The following is an 18,548-nucleotide window of genomic DNA, read 5'->3' as shown; positions in this document are numbered from 1 at the left end:
ATTCGTTTTGAGAACTTCTAAAATAACAAAAATTTGTTTAGGATCAAAATATTCGGTTTAAAATTTTTTGAGATCAAATAAAATGTTTATTCTCAAATTAATATTAATTAAAAATAAAATTTTGTGTATTATTTTAATAAGAAAATAACAAAATAAAGGATGCCAAATTTTTTATATTCAAATTAATATTTGAATATATAAAATACAAAATATGTAAAGAAGAATCTCCAATCAGTAAAAAATAGCACATTAATTGCCCAGAAGTTGACCTCCAAGTTTTTTTTTTTAAATCTAATTTATCGATCAAATACGCCCGTTATTGCTCTGTTATACTTTCCTAGTTTCCTTCCCAATAAGGGAACGGATAAATCATAGATGTAAAAGATTTTCATACATGAAGTTATGAAACAAAAAATTGACACCTGTAGAAGAGACTTGCTTGCTTAGTTTTTTTGTTGTTTTTTTTTTCGGTTATTTGTTAAGAAAATAACAAACTACTATTTGTTTCTTCTCTTTACTAAAAGAAAATGGTCCTTAAATCAGATGACTACAAAATTCTTGCTGTCATTCTTTTACCTGGCAATGGAATCCAAAGAATGTCAATAATGATTTTTTTTTTCCGACCAACGCATAACGGTAACATTTATTTATTTATTCGATACCCTTAGAAGATCTCGCAAACAAAAAATCAAAATAAAAAAACAAAAACAAAGCAATTTTTAATAAAATAAAATGTTATATTGAATTTTATTTAAACAATTGTTATTTTCATACGAATATTGACATTTAAAATAAACACCAACTAGATATAAAGATGAAGATGTAATTGAAATTATTTAAATATATAATTATTTCCCCATCAAAAATAAAAAAGAGATATTTATCTACTTTTTTCACTCTGAAATTTAATTTTTTGCAAAGCCTTAAATTTATATATTGATAACTTATTTAAATTTCTCAATGTCAAAAATTTTTATTGATAAAAATAAAAAATATCAAATTTTTAATGAATGTATAAAACAATATTTAAAATTTTGAATAAAAATAATCTTAACTCATACACTTAGCAAAATCCTGTCTTGAAACGTGAACTTGGACCCTGCAAGGAAAATTTTTTATTTAGATTAATATTATATAATTAATAAAATTTATTATTTTTTATTAATATTTAATTAATTATAAATATTAAAAAATAAATTTTAAATTTAATAAAAAATATTAGGTAAATAAATTATTTTTATAACTAAATTTAATTAAATATGTTTTTCTTCTTCTACTCATGTATTTTTTTTAACTGATTTTTATTATACTAACAAATTATTTTTGTTAAATTTAGTTACCAAAATAATTTGATTATATAGTACCACCAATTTTAGTATTATAAAACTAAAGGTACCTATAGTTTGTATTTTTATTTTTATTTTTAATTTAATACTTTTTGTTTTTTAAATTTTATGAAAAATAATAAAATTTTATCTCATTTTTTTCACAAAATTTAAAAAATAAAAAATACTAAAAACAAAAACAACAAATAAAAATACAAACTAACTCACTTTAAAATTTAAGGTATTAAAAATCGGTTCAAACTAGTTAGTTAAACCGTAAATTAATAAAAAATACTGTTCGAATAAAAGACAAAACCAATTGAATATATTTATTGTCCCTCTCTTGGGTTAAATGAAGTTTTGTTAAAATAAAAGATTGTATCTGAACAATTGCAATCTACATTATTATTATTACACACAGCAACTAATTTAATATTGTCATTATATCCTAGTAAATATATCTTTACTGTAAAGAAAAAATACTGTTTATTTTTTAATATCATCATTTTTAGTTAGCTAATTATGCTTAGATAGTGACTATCTTGATTATTTATTGATTTGTTACGGATAATAATATCAGTCAAGAAGTATTTGCTAATAATAGTATATTTGTGGATAATAATTTAGTTGTTAATTCTCTTATTTTAGATAATCCTACAAATTCTAATTTTCTTAATTCCAATTTCAACCAGCTGATTACAAATTTTTTATTATTTCAAATAACTTGTTATTTTATATTTAAATATTTTTTATTATTTAATTTTTAAATTGGTACTTTTATACGAATATAAAACTTTAATTAATAATATTTTATGTAATATTTTAAATTTAAAAAATATTTTAAAATTTATATTAAATTATAATTATATTTTAAAATATTTATTTATTATTTTATTATAAAATAATTTTTTAATTAAATTACAATTAAATTCGTTGAACTAATAAATTAATAATTAAAATAGTTAGATGACCGGACTTAAAATGTTGGCAAAGTATTAACTAATAATGATAAAAAAATGTTAATCTCCTAATATTTATCTTTATTTATTTTGATATGATATTCACTTTACCTTAGTTACTTTTGGCGGGAAAGGTTGAGTAAACGCTGAGAAGAAGACGGACGTTTTGATATGAGAGGGCCGTGTCAGCGGAGGACACGCGTCAGTTTGGGAGAAATTGGACAAACTCTCTCATTCGTTGCTCTTTCTTTAGTTCTTTACTTCACTTCTCCATTTCTTTTTTTTTTTCACTTTTTCTTTTTTTTTAATTTTCTTTTTAAACTATTTATTACTATAGATATTGGCTAAAAAATTTGGATATGAAAGTAGAATGAATGTTATATTTTAATGTGATAATTTTTAGTATTTTTTAAAATTATAGAAAGTACTCCGATTTGTGTATAAAAAATTTTAAAAATTTAGAGTACACAAATCGGACCCACCGATCTGATTTGTGTTGAAAAAATTAAAAAATTTTTGAATACACAAATCGGACTGTCCGATTTATATACTCCAAAATTTTTTTAATTTTTTTAACACAAATTGCATAGTTCGAGTACAGAAATAGAACAGTTTGATTTATACTCTATACATTAAATTATCCCACATTTTAAAAAAATATCACAGTAGTTCATAATTTAAAAAAACACAATTATTAATCCAATATTAAAAATAAAAAAGTGATGGATATTATAATTGGAATAAAATCACTTTATAATAATAATGATCAATGATGGTTGAATAATGACTAAGTGGCATTTAAAATAATTTTGTTTTGCATTTAGTTTACTCATTTTATGTTTAACAAATAAAATTAAATTATATTAAATACTAAAATTTTTTTATGTGCTACTTACATTTTCATTGATTATTAAAAAGTATTTTAATCTAATTCGTTAAAGAAATTTACTATTAATAATAAGGTCTAGAATAATTTTTTAAACAAAAATTTGAAAATTTAAACTTTTTTGTAAAGGTAATAATAATAATTGATTATGAAATATTCTCAAGTGTGAGAATCAAATACATCCTTTCAAAAAAAAGAAAAGTATCAAATTCAAATACATAGTTATGTGAAAAAAAATGAGTTACTGCAACAAATAAATTTTTAACGTAATCTCTAAAATTACAAGCATATTTCATTTTTACTTATTAATATTTCAGAAATATTGATTTAACTTCTAAAATTATTTGATAAATTATTTTAACTCTTAATTAATCAACTTACTAGCATAACAATTACCACATGATATTAAACACTGGCGTTAACGGATCATGTGATATATATATATATCTTTGGCCGAAAGCATGGCATGCTACAATGTGAATCAACACATTTCTATATAACTTATTTAATGGCAATTATTATCCCATTAATATAAACTAAAAAACTGTAAAAATATAAATAAGTTTTATAAAAACTAAAATCAATTATATCTCCAATTTGGGGATTAAAATGTATCATCTAATCTAATAGTCTATCTACACTTATATATAATTTTGGACCTTCAATTAATATACATAATTTTTATTCACTAAAATATATTAAATTTATATTTTTATATGTTATAAAATAAAATATATACATCCAAATGTAAAATATATTCATGTTTATGTATGTAAAATTTACCAGTAATATTTCTTTTTATAACTATATAGCCAAAAATCGGCCACTGGAATAACAATTAATTTAGTAATTTAGTGTGCAGATAGATTTTTTTTTCTCTTACCCATTTTTGAATAGTATGGAGGTGTGATTGTAAGACTCTGGAGTATCTGGTTGATCTTCTTTGTTAATAAATTTATGATTTCGTTTGTTATTTGATAAATTAAGAATGTGAGAAGAGGGTGTGTCCTCTCTCTCTGACTCTGATAAAATGGAAAATAGTGTTTCTGTTTTGGTTTCTATGAATTTGGCGCTCCAACAAACAAATCCCTCCAATTCTCCCCTCTGTCCCCGTTACCCCACAATCTCTCTCTCTCTCTCTCTCTCTCTCAAAAGAGTACTTCGCTCCTTCAGTCCTTCATAAGGCCCTCTCTTGCACCAGTCTTTTCAGCCAAACTTCAAAACAAAAGGACTTAGCTTCTTGCCGGTTGTTATTGTTTCTAAAACACTTAACCTTTAATAACAAAACAGTTTTTTACTTAAATTTTTTGTGGAGTTCTTCAGTGAAGGGATATATATTTGTGTATATATATATAGAGAGAGAGAAGGGCCCCAGGTGTGGTTTGTTTGAATGGCATCGAGTAGTTTGCGGAGTGTCTCAAGCCTTCTATGTGCAGAGGACAACATCAGCGTCTTCGACGAAAATGATTACGGCGGTGGTTCGGTGTTGTTGGCGGACACGTGGCATCATCTTAGGCATCAAAACCGTGAGGAGTTACTGTGGCAAGTGCCACAAGCAGTTAGCGAAGAGTATTTGGTGTTAATGGTGGAGAAAGAGTGTGACCACTTGCCTTGTCATGATTATCGTCATAGGCTCACAAATGGGGATTTGGATTTTGGGGCCAGAAATCATGCCATTCATTGGATTCAAAAGGTGTGTTTAAACCACCTGGATTTGTAAGGCCGTTAATTGTGAAATACTCGTTTATGTTAATTCTTTTTATTAGTAAACTTTTGATTAAGATGCTCTTTTTTTCAAATTATAAAGTAAACTAAGATTTGATTGCTCTATTCTCTGTTTTATGATAATTCCATTGGTGAACTTCAGCTGCTTCGATAAAATCTATAGATAATTTTTTAAAGAAAAAAATTTATTTTATTTCTTTTTCTTTTTAAATGTTTAATGCATAAATTCTTCAGCTTTTAACATTTTGCTTCGAGTTAAGGATTTCTGCTCAACCTATATAATCTTTTAAGACAATTACTCTAATGAAAATGTTAAAAATATTTTTTTTTATGATGATTTTTGTTTTAAAAGTGGAGCTTTTTTATTTGGTCACATTTTAAATAAAAGTAACATTTTTATAACATATGAAAATCAAACCCTATAATTTATTATTTAATAATTAAAATAAAGTATCTTCACACGATGACAATGATAAAATTTTTATTGGAATAGTCACCATTTTTTAAAAGATAAAGTATATCTTTTATTATTGACGTTTATAATTTTTTTTAAAAATATTTTTAATATTTTCGATTTGTATAAAAAATATTCTTAAATGTTAATTTCAACTAAAATGATAGAGACAAAATAAAAACGTTTAAGAATAATTTTAAAATAAATTAAAAATATTAAAAATAAAAATAAAATAAAAATATTAAAGATAAAAATAAATAAAATTAAATATTAAAAATATTTTTTAAAAAAATTACAAACTTTAAAAATAAACAATATACTTTACCCTCATTTAAACACTTTTTTTTTCGCTTTTTAAGTCTAACTAATCGTACCTTATTTTTTGGTTTTTAATAGGTTCGAGAGCAATTTGGCTTTGGAGCCCTCTCTGCTTATCTTTCAGTAAATTACTTGGACCGTTTTCTTTCTTCGTATGAACTACCAGTAAGTTAATGAATGAATGAATAAAGACAAAGAATTTTTTAATTTTTACTTTTTAAACTATATTCCCAGGTTCTAATAAGATCTTTAATTTCCAACCTCAGAAGCAAAGGGTTTGGACAATGCAATTGTTGGCTGTGGCTTGCTTATCTCTTGCAACCAAAATAAATGAGACTGATCCTCCTCTTTGCCTTGATTTGCAGGTTATAAGATTTTCTATTTCTATGCTTAATAGTTAATACTACCTCGATTCTTTATTGACGGTGGATTTGGCGTTTTTGGTAAGGGCATAGGTTAAAGTTTATAAATGAATTTTTTTATTAAAAATTTAAAAAATTAAGTTTTTAATATATTTATTTTATATTCATTAAATGAAAATATTTAAAAAAGTTTTATTAATAATAAATTTATTATGTGTCTTTAAAGCACATGTTAACTGAATCCTATTTATAATCTATGTTTCTCCATAAATTTGCATCTTGATATTAATTTATGAATGTAGCAAAAATGTTGGATGCATTAAATGATTTTCATTTCAATAATTAATACTTCTTGGAATTATTTTAGGTGCGACAATATTAATGAGATAATAATTAAAATTATCTTATTTAATTTAATATTTATAATTATATATTTTTTATATTTAATTATTTTTAGCAATAATTACAATGCAAAATATAAAATAAGATAAGTTGTAATTAAGGAATGCAAAAGGTCATCAGAATTTATTGTTTTTTTATACAGTTAGCCATTAATGTTTTAAAATATAGACTAAAGTATGTTGTTGGATTATTAAACTAAAAGAATTAGGTTAATGGCTAAAAGTAATGATAAAAATTAATAAATTCTGAAAATTTTCTAGTATTTTTAATAAAATAATTTTAAATTGTTTTAAATTGATTTTCTATTGGCTCCCAAACATTTTTATTTTAGTTGCAAATTTATCTTGAGATACATTGATTAATTACTGTATTTTTCTAAAAATGTTAACTCGACATATATTATAAGATTTATCTCAATGATTAATTAATACTACCTTAATTTCTTAATAGTGATATATTTGACTTATTTTGCTACATTATAAAATCAGCATATTACATGCAACGCTATAAGAGTACTATTAAAATTACTAATGAAAAAACTCTTTATAGAAAGTAGTTCAAAATTCCAATGTATTTATTTTATATTTATTAAAGTAAAATGTTCAAAAATTTTACTTATGGTAATCTTAATATTTGTCCCTTAAAATATATATTAGCTAAATCCTTAATTTATAAATGTATCAAGAAAGCAAATTTGACTGTCAATAAAGAACAGAGGGAGTATATGTTAGTAAAAATATAATAGGTTTTGCTTGTGGTGAATAATTTTTTTTACCCCTTCAGGTTGGTGAATTAAAATTTGTATTTGAAGCAAAAACAATCCAAAGAATGGAGCTTTTGGTACTTAGCACATTGAGATGGAGAATGCAATCAATTACCCCTTTCTCCTTCATTGACTATTTCCTTTACAAGGTCAATGATGATCAAAATCCAACAAGAGATTCAATTATGAGATCCATCCAACTTATACTGAGTACTGTAAAAGGTACTTGTTCTGCTTTATTTATAGCTATATAGCAACAATAGTAAGTGATTTATGATATGAATGAAAGGGTGGAACTGAATTGAACCAAAGATGGATAGTACATAATTTTTGGAGGGTGGGAAAATTTAATGCAGGGATTGAATGCTTGGCGTTTAGACCATCAGAGATTGCAGCTGCTATAGCAATAGTTGTGGTAAGGGAAACAAAAACAGTGCACACTGAGAAAGCAATTTCTCTTCTGAATCACCTAGTGGAAAAGGTAAATTTGTGGGGTGCACCATTCAAAAACCAAAAAAAAAAAAGTGAATGTTTTAATCATGTTTTTCCCCTTTTTATATTGATCATCTTAATTTGATTACTAATCAACACTATTATTATGGTATAACCATATCTAAATACTTTAAGGGTTTATGTTTTTTTTTTTTTTCTAAAATAACTAACAAATAATATGAAAGAGTATTGAACTGTTAGAAAGCAATTTAGTGGAAATGATAGATATTTTATAACATGTTTGAATTAATTGATGTGTATGATTGATCTTAATTAGTAGGTTTTGTTTTGGCAGGAGAGAGTGTTGAAATGTGTGAAATTAATCCAAGGGTTGTCATCAAAGGATGGTTTTACTAATAAGGACACAAGAAGTGGTTCTGTTTCTGCCCCTTTGATGCCACAAAGTCCAATTGGGGTGCTGGATGGTGTGTGCTTAAGCTACAAAAGTGAGGACACTCATGCTGCTGCTTCATATGCAAACATTAATTCATCTTCACATATTACTAGTCCAGATGCTAATAAAAGGAGGAAGCTAAATAATAATAATAATAATAATAATAATAATAATAATAATAATAATAATTCCCATGCAGCACCAGCATAGGTAATAATAATGTTAGAGGGAACCAACAACTAATAACTATGAAAGGAAAGTGAAATTTGAATTGCTTTAACTCCTCGGCAATTCAGACTTTTCTTTTGTAGTTGCTGGTTGTTTCTTCTTTTCTACCTGTCAAATTAGTATTTTCCTTAGAATACGGGAAAAAGGAGGATGTTATATATGGAAGCAAGGATAGTAGATGAAAGAAGAAAATGTTCGTATAAGATTTTTTTTTTTTTTTTGGCTAGAAATGTTCTGTTTTAAGAACATTTGCTAAGATAATTCTAAAACTTTTAATATGTATATTATGTATATGAATTTTATGGTGATTATGGTAGATTGATATTTGATAGACATGTGAAATTTTTACAATACTTAAAAAATGTAGTTTAAAATTAACATCATATTTTTATTATTTGATAATTTTGTTTTAAACTTTTAATTTGTTCTTGTTTCTAATTTTACTTTTTAAATTAAAAAAAGTTGTCAAATAATAAAACATGTCATCTTAGTTTTAGCTATATTTTTTAAATATTTTCAAAATTTCATAGTTACAATAAGTTCATAACCACTATAATTATAGTCATCATATATAGAATGTACCTGTTATGTTGTATTTGGTGAATAAAACAAAAATACACTTTTGAAGATTAGTAATTTTTAATATTTTTTGCCATAATTTGGTCGGTATAAATACTAAATTGTCATTTTATTAATTCATATGAGTAAATTTTAAAATATGTAAATATAAATTATATTGATTTATGGTACAAATGATATTGATTTATGTGTAAAATTTTAATAAATATATGTGTAAATTATATAGTTTTTATATGCAAAATATATATAAATATAGGTACAAATTATTGTTGGCTGTACTAACAAAAAATAATATTTGTTAGTCATATAACATTGTTCTATAACAAAATGTAAATATATAAGACAAAAATATTTTTATCTTGTTGAAAAAATGCAGTGTGATCTCTCACCGTTAATTTTATAAGTGGGGACAAAATTAAATATGAGAGAGAACAATAAAAAATAAAGATCACAATTGACACCATCTAATTTTTTTCACTGGAGAGGATCTCCTCCCTATTTTATATCTCTATCTTTATATTTATGTTTTATTTCAGCTATCAGGTGATATTTAAAAGTATACGTTAGCAAAACTTAGAATAAAAGTATCTCACCGTAAAAGTTGTCAAAATTTAAGGTGGATCATAAGTGGAAGATGGGAGATTTGGGGAATACAAATGAACATGATCTTAGGAGGAAGTGATTCGACACCTGTTATATAATTTAGATCTCTTAGCAGCTAGAAAATATGAACTATGAAGTTGCGAAAGTGTATTTGTTTTTTGGAGCTTTCTTGTATGGGGAAAGATTCTTGGAACCTTCAAGGAGATGGATGCATTAAAAATTTGGAACAACTGTGGGGATTGTCTTTGAATATTAGGTTTTTGGAATAAACCCCCACTTAGACAGAATACCAAAAAAAAACCCCACTTAGACATATTTTTTTTTTTTTTAATTGAATTCCTGTACCATTTTTTTTTCAATTAGGTCATTTTTGATAGTAATTGATTTAATTGTATAGGGACCAACTAAAAAAAATTGGTGCATGAATTCAAATAAAAAGAAAAAAAAATATAGGGACTCAATTAAAAAAAAATTGGTGCAAAGACTCAATTAAAAAGAAAAAAAAAGTATAAAGACCTAATTAAAAATTTTACAAAACTATAAGAACCAACAGAATAATTAAACTTTTTTTTACTCAACTTTAATATTTATTAGTAAATTAAAAAAATTTGTATTACATCTATATTTTGATATTTAATTCTCAAGCATAAATTGAATAAAAAGTAATTTAAACATTAATTGAGAAAAATGAATAAAAAAATGATTAGTTAACATAAAAGAGAATTATATTTTTCATGATAAAAGAATTAAATTACTTAAAACATGAAAAGGTTGTGCATTACATACATGAATAATGATTTACCTACCTAATCAAACTATATGCATGATAAAGTAATTTAAATATAACATGACCTGTTTTTTATAAATTCCAAATGTAGATCAAGCATATAATACCCATAAAAATAAAATATATTTTAGAAAATTTACATATACTTGTTTATAAGATATGAGACTTACATTAATATATTTTTTAAATATTTTTTGAAAAATATATTTTTATTCATAACAAAAGTTTTAATGACCTATAACTAAATGTCATATTAAAATTATTTTAATATTTTAAAAAAGTTATAATTTTGGTCTTTATAAAACAATTTCTATAATAAATAAAAATAGTCTAACATAAAATTATATATTTTAATAATATAATTAAATATAAATATTAAAAATGATAAATTTATATTCAATATAAAATCAGATATTTTTTGTTGTTTAAAAAAATATATATTCTGTTTGATTTTCTGCACCTAGTAGAGAAATAACAAAGGTTGCAAGAACTGAACCGGTTAATAAATTAGTGAAGTAATTGGTTTAATAATTTAATAGTTTAATTGAAATTCAACCGATTTAATTAAATATAAAATAAAATAACTGATGAGAAATAACATAAATAAAAAATAAATAAAAAGAAACTATTCTAAGCTCTGGTAATTTTCTTCGGCTTCAAAGACTCAATCTCCATTTAGTGAAAAATTCTCTTTAATTGACTTTAGCACAGTTTCAATTTTCATGCATAAACATTACCATTCATTCATGCACAATGAAAACTTTAATGCAATCATAGCATTTCGAAGACATCAGGTATATTACATATGTGGATTAGATTTTTTGCATATACCAAACCAAAGTTCCATCTCTAGCCATGTTTTAGATGTCTATAATAACAAATAAAAATCATAAACAATTAAACAATGACTACTATTTCCAACCCCCTCTTTGGAGTTCCAGAACAGGTTTGCTATAAAAAAATCATCAAATTCATCATCCAGTTCTTCTTTCTTTCCATCATCATTAACCCTATCATTTAAGCCCTCATCATTGTCACTTTAGTTAACAAAATCTCAAAGAGCAAGCCTATGTGGAGCTTAATTAATTTGAAGGTCTTTAATAGGGAAAATGTAAAGCTAAATTATTTTTCAAGAGAAAGATATCAAAATAAACTTTTGGTCAGAAAAATGCTTTGAAGAATTGTAACAATGAATTGCTACCTTACCCACTTACCCTCTTCTAATTACCCATCACCACCAGTTAGCTGAACACCCAACAACTCAAGAAATTGACAAGCCGTCGACCACTCACACGAGGACAGAGACGGCGAGTGAGGAGCAGAGAAGCAGAGACCACCCAGCAAGATTGGCAAAGAGGCAGAGAAGCAGAAATGACGCACGGCGAGGAGCTGAGTAGCGATGATCGACAGTAAGGAGCGAAGAAGCAGTGACGGCACGAAGGGAAGGGGACGATGACGACGGAGAAGGGAAATGTGGGGGTTATGGGGCTGCGGGTACATGGTTCTTTTGCTCTTTCAATTTCAAAGATCAAAGTTTCAGATGGAAGAGGAAAGGGAGGACTGGCCTGTGTTGGGGAGTTTTAGGCTTTTGGCCATTTAGGTTGTACCAAACCGAAAAACATCTAAAAAGGTTAACAGCCAATTTGACCGTTTTTGACCTATTTATAGAAAACATAAAAAGAAATAATCTTTTAAGGTGGTAACAACTGTTTGTTCTAGCGTAAGGTTTTCAATTTATTTACTGGTCTGTCTTTGATGTACTCAATGGAAAAACAAAAAATTCTTAAACTATATAATTCCACAGTAGAATGTATAGATAGAAAATAATATCTACCTATAGATATAATGTGTATGAAATATTTACCTTACATTAATTTAAAAATGCCTATCATCATGTATAGGAATTATAAAAAGACCACACACAATATTTCATGGCATTTTGTCATAGAAATCAGTAAAATAGTTATAATTAATGATATATTGGTCAGATATAGAATTGGATTATCATTTATAATTCTGTCTAGAGATTATTATTTTTTATTTTTTATGAAGGAAGTAACGTTTGAATAAAGACAAAATTTTAATCTTCATAAATATTGAAAATAATGCTAAAATATATATTTAGTAAAAATAAGTATTTTTATCTTATATTTTGTACTCACTTATTCTTATTTTTAAATTGGACAAAAAACTTAAATAAGTCATGATGAGAAATTATTTACACAAACCAATCATTATCAAAAATGCTTCATCAATCAACCAAACCACATTTTAATGTAATTCGAATTAGCTTCATTCGAACCTCATTTCAACATAATTCGAAGCTACTCGTTTCGAATTAAAGCAAACCAAACCAACATACTAATTCGAAGCAACAAGATTCGAATTACAAAAAGGCTTAATTCGAATTAGGTGGCTTCGAATTACTAGTGAGCGCAATTCTCCAAGGAGTTCAAACCTTATTGATTTGAATTAGTCACATTTTGCAACAAGTAGTAATTCGGAAGGGGTTGATTCAAATCACAAGGGATTAGGCTATATAAGGAGTTCGAACCAAGCTTATTCGAATCAGTTTTCCATTCTCATACCCCACCAAATCCCAGAGAAAACGACACTGATTCGGTCCGAAAAAGACTCGAGCAGAATACTCAGCCGATGGGAGACGATCCGGAAAGACTATATCGTTTGGATAGAGTTGCTCATATAGCCGAGGTCATCAACGACGAGGTTAGTAGATAGAAAATTTTGTGCTAGTGGTTTATTTGGGTTAGTGGTTTATGTGAGTTAGTGGTTTTGTAGGCGGTTTATGTTAGTGGTTTATGCTAGTGGTATTGCAAGTGGTTTAGTTTAGAGGTTTTGCATGCAATTTTGTTGGCAGTTTATGTTAGTGGTTGATGTTAGTGGTTTTTATTGGTGGTTTTGTATGCGGTTTTGTTGATAGTTTATGTTCGTGGTTTATGCTAGTGGTATTGCAAGTGGTTTATTTTAGAGGTTTTGCATACGGTTTTGTTGGCGGTTTATGCTAGTGGTTCATGTTAATGGCTTTTGTAAGGTGTTTTGTATGCGGTTTTGTTGATGGTTTAAGTTCGTGGTTAATGTTAGTGGTATTGCAAGTGGTTTATTTTAGAGGTTTTGCATGTGGTTTTGTTGGCGGTTTATGTTAGTGGTTTTTGTAAGTGTTTTTGTATGCGGTTTTGTTGATGGTTTATGTTAGTGGTTTTGCATGCTGTTTTCGTAAGTGAATTTTCATGTGGTTTATGTTAGCGATTTAAGCATGTGGTTTTGATAGTGGTTTATTATGTTGGTTTTGCATGTAGTTTTTGTTAGTGGTTTCCATAAGTGGTTTCTGTTGTTAGTTTTTTTTGTTAGTGGTTTTGTAAGTGGTTCTAATTATGCGGTCCATGTAATGTGCAGCCCCAGCGATGCATCTCGAGCATGCGGCGGCAGCAGGGCATGCGACTCGATGAGCAGTACGTTCCGTACTTACAGATGGCCGAATTATACCATCTTGCGAGACTGAACGATAGATGGTTCCGACTAGATTAGCCCCTTGTCAATGCTGTCGTCGAGCGGTGGCGTCCGGAGACGCACACATTCCACATGCCGTTCGGAGAGTGCACGATCACACTACAGGACGTGGCCTACCAGTTGGAGTTGCTAGTGGACGGACGTTATGTCAGTGGTTTCCTGACAGATTTCCAGGTATACATCCATGGTGGCCGTATGGCTTGGGTGTCGTTCCAAGAATTGCTTGGTGTGTCACCTCCTGCGAACCAAATTCAGAAGTTTGCAGTGAACTGCACCTGGTTCCAGGAGACTTTTGGAGAGTGCCCCGCAGGAGCCGATGAGGAGACAGTGAGGTGCTTTGCTCGTGCCTATATCATGATGTTGTTGGGCATGCAGTTGTTTGCCGACAAGTTCGGCAATCATATTCACATCAGATGGGTGGATACAGCTGGGGGTCGGCGGCACTAGCATGGTTATACAGGTGCATGTGCGGAGTGGCCAACAGGCATGTGGTGAAGTTAGCAGGCCCGTTACAGTTGCTTCAGTCCTGGATCTTCTGGCGCTTTCCTGAATTTAGGCGTGCTGGTTATGATGAGTTCAGCTGGCCCTTGGCCTCGAGGTACCATTCTTGGACTTTTCTATTTCGAGTTAAATTATTGAATTCCATGTCCTTTTATAATGTTATACTATTTTATCACAATTTTTACACGCTATAACACCGATGTGATATGCAGGTGGTCAGGGCACAATCCTTCCGGTAGCGAGAAGGGACCTTGAGTGCAGATGTGGAGGCTCAGGATAGACATGTTATAGAGGCCAGGGATGTGAGTATACTAACCTCGTATGACTAGTCAATTAAAGTTTCCGACTTCGGTTTACGATTTGGCCTTACGATGTTGATATATTTTTTCAGTTTATCTGGATGCCATATAGCTCGCCCGACGTCCTTCAGGTTGTGCATCCGGTGGTGTTGGAGCCTCGTCATACGGCCTTATGGCGGTGTGTGACGGCACTGATATATTTTGCCGTCGTAGAGTGGCATCAGATTGATAGGGTGTTACCCCAGTTCGGCGGAGTACAGCCCTGGCCCCAGCCTGCCCTGAACATCGATTTCTTGATGTCCAAGGATGGGAGAGGAGGTGCTCGTTGGTTCCCGTACGCTTTGCAGTTCTGGCATATTCACTGGGAGAACCGTGTGGACCATGTTCTCCGGTTCGATGTTGTCGCAGACCCAAGACCCTCACATGACTTCTTGGACTGGTGGAGTCAGCATGGAAAGAGGTTCTTGTCACTAGAGATGTACCTGGGGGATTCGAGACTCGTTTTTATTCCTGTTGAGGCGACGCAGAGGGGTGCCGGGCGAGTTCCTGACATGGACCGTGTTGACGACGTTCCGGATAGGCGTCGGGTTTAGAGGAGAGCTTGTGTGGGTACACGACGGAGTCAGCGTGAGTGGAGGTAGCTGGACCAGGCTTTGGAGGAGGGTGATACGGCGGGTAGGGGTAGAGTTGGACGACAAGGGCGTGGCGGCAGACGGAGAGCGCGTGCTGCGGGGCATAATCATGGTGATGATGGTGATGGAGGCCATGCTGGAGTAGGGGGTGTTAGTCCTCATCACGCCGGGCATGGTGGAGAGTTGTTCGGATCCAGGATGGGAGATGGTTCCGGCCAAGGTGATGGTGGACTTGGTTCAGGGCCGCTAGGCGATTAGTTCGTTGGTGTCCCCAGTGACGACCAGACACTTCAGGAGAGTACGCCATGGGTTAGTCCGAGGACGATGTTTTCAGACTTTTTGGCCGGTGATGGCCTTGATGCAGAGTATGGCGGGTCACACTTCCTAGACGAGATTGCTACCATCATGCAGGAGGATGATGCGGCACGTCGGCCACTTCAGACGACGGGGACACAGCCCCCTTTAGATGTTGATCTGAACGAGCCTCCTTCCGTGGCTGCACCTAAGTATTTTGCATTGGGTGGTACCCCTCCTTCTGCCTATATTGCTGGGTCACATTCAGTTGCCGGACCGTCTAGGGGGGCCGTCCACACAGAGTCATTTCCTTCTGGGTCCTCCTCACGGCCGTTAGAAGTCCAGCCTAGGCCACCTGCACAGCCAGCCCCGGATGACGATGAGGATGAGATCGAGGACGAGGAGCCGCTTATCCGGAGACCTCAGAGGACATGGGTTCCCCGTCGTTGCTTCATCGGTTCGCACCTATTTAGATGACTTGTGTCTGATGTATGCCTTTATTTCTGTACAATCTGAGTTGTATGTTGGTTATTTATGTTTGCAATCCGTATTGCCTTATCGTGTATCCGTTACTTTGAAAATGGGTGTACATTGGTTTTTTAAGTTATTTGGATATTTTGTTTATCATGTATCGTTTAATTTGGAAAATGCGTTATTGCCTTATGAATTTATCACAGACGTCATATGACACTTGGAAAACGGAACACATTCACTCATTAATAACCAATGCAAAGTACATCACATTAACGTTAACAATTTTTTTTTTCAGTTAACAACTCCATCTATAAAACCCTAAAACAGTGAACTCTAAAAGTAAAAGTGAAATCAACATAGTAATAAAGTGCCTCAGTACACCTAATCATGCGGTTCTGTATGGCTTAGTCCTCCGAGCTGTGGACAACCCCGACGTGTGTGGCCGGGCTGTAGAGCCCACATCTCTTCGGCCTATTCGGATCTGCCCGTCCATAGTGGTCCGTATCCTAGTGGACCTGGGACATCCCTCGCTCGCATGCCTCTTGTTCGGGTCTGGGATCACTGTCGGCCCATCGTATGGTAGCCGAAAACCCTCGAAGATGGGGGGTGTGAACCCCATTCAATACACACTAAACATGGAACTAAGACGATACACCTAGTGTACATACGGCTGCCAAGTAAGCCGTGAATAGGCACAGCAGGCCAGGGCGTGAGGACACGGGAAATGAAGTGCCTGAAAGTATCTGCAATCACATGTTTGGCTTGCAAGTGAGACCCTGTAGCTACCCAGTGAGAACATACCAATAGGAGTCGTCTCCGCAACGGTGAACTCCGAGTTATCTCTGTCGTACAAAGTCACTGTGAAGCACCTTGCCGTCTTCAGATTGGCTTCAATACACTACAAGAATTTGACAAATTAGCGACGAATTTTTGCGAGAAATATTTTTTGTCACGAATCTGTCACTAACTTGCGAGGAATTAGTGACGCACTAATGACAAAATTAATGAGCGGTCACCAAATATTCGAACTTGAGAGAAGAGAACGGTTAGCGAGAGATTTACGAGTAAGTTTGTTTCTCACAAATTGACTTTTGTAGCTAAAAAAAGAGTGAGGAAAATTTCCTCGCTAATTTGTGACAAATTAATTAGCGAGTGATAATATTCTAGCAAATTAGTCACAAATTATTTAGCGAGGGATATTATTGTCACTATTTCGTCGCAATTATTTAATATACAATTAGCGAGGAACAATGTTACTAGCGAATTCGTCACAAAGACTTGAAATGCATTTTGCGATGGACAATTTCCTAGCTAATTTGTCACAAAGTTTTTATTTTTAGCGAGCAACTAATTTCTCGCTAATTTGTCACATAATATTGTCAAATTCAAAATTAGGATAGCGACAAAAAATAGTCGTCGCTAACTCGTCGCAATGTATAAATCATTCAGCTAGGAAAGTATTCCTTGCTAATTAGTCGCTAAAGTGAAAATACGGATATTGAGCACCTAGGACCTAAGTAGTGAGAAATTTGTGACCGTTTAACAACTGACACACTTTGTTCGCTGATTGGCGGGTGAAATATATTTGTCGCTAAGTTGTCGCAAGTTTAGTTTAGCGAGCGACTTGGCAACTGCAATTTTATCGCAAAACAAAAGCTATATCCTACCTATTTTGTAGCTAATTACTCGCTAATCTCGTTGGAAATCCGTCACAGAGTTATAACAAATCCAAAACTAACCGAGAAAATGTAGAAGTAAGTGGTCGCAATTGAGTCACTAATCAAAAGCTTATTTGGTGACGGATTAGCGACTGCTTAACAACTGATAGACTTTCTTCACTTATTTCATGTTGCTACTAATTTGTGAGAAAACATGTGAGTCCTTATTTAGTCCTTATTTCATGATGCAGTAACAATCCGAGTTTTTGGAAAATTTAATTTAATATATTTGTTAAAAAATTTATTCTAAGAAAATTATTTTACTAAAAGTAATTAAATAAAGCTTTATGATACATTGAATTTTAAAAGTAATTAGGAGTCATAAGTAATTTTGATAATAATTGAAAGGGATAAGTATTGTTTTGGTCCCTAAAGTTTAGGGTCGGAATAGAAATCGTTCCTCATGTAATTTTTTATTTAGAATCGTCCTAAACGTTTTATTTTGTATTAAAATCGTCCTTTTATCTCTTTATGGACAAAAATACCCTCCACCACCACAAGCACCTTTACCACCACCATTAGCATCTTTACCACCACCAACTACACCAAATCAGATTCAAGAACATCAAATCAAATTAAACAACATCAAATTCAATAACAAAATCAACATACACCAATAATAAAATCAGAAAATAACAAATCAAAATTAGAATTAAAAGCAAAGACAGAAGCAGAAGAAGACACAGAAGCATAAGAAGCTCAAGCTGAAGTAGAAAAGAAAGGGGGAAGAAGGGGTAACGGCGAGCCAGTGACCAAGGGGTGAGTAGTCACCCTCATCACACGCGTCGCCGTTGCCATCGTGTCGCACCCAGGGAAGAGGGAGAG

At 31.0% G+C, this 18,548-nt stretch overlaps 1 protein-coding gene across 1 annotated transcript; it reads left to right on the top strand.

The window, feature by feature from the left end:
• Positions 1-4,112: 4,112 nt before the first annotated feature.
• LOC112703246 (cyclin-D4-1) lies at positions 4,113-8,641 on the top strand. Its single transcript, XM_025754606.3, has 6 exons — positions 4,113-4,863; positions 5,746-5,832; positions 5,934-6,032; positions 7,215-7,416; positions 7,551-7,675; positions 7,982-8,641. The coding sequence occupies exons 1-6, from the start codon at positions 4,561-4,563 to the stop codon at positions 8,288-8,290; spliced, it is 1,125 nt and encodes a 374-aa protein (XP_025610391.1). The 5' UTR covers positions 4,113-4,560; the 3' UTR covers positions 8,291-8,641.
• Positions 8,642-18,548: the final 9,907 nt, after the last annotated feature.

This window comes from Arachis hypogaea, chromosome 7, assembly GCF_003086295.3.
Source record: "Arachis hypogaea cultivar Tifrunner chromosome 7, arahy.Tifrunner.gnm2.J5K5, whole genome shotgun sequence".
Classification (NCBI taxonomy): domain Eukaryota; kingdom Viridiplantae; phylum Streptophyta; class Magnoliopsida; order Fabales; family Fabaceae; genus Arachis; species Arachis hypogaea.
Note: the sequence above shows the minus strand (reverse complement) of the source record. Positions and strands in the feature narration are given on the sequence as shown.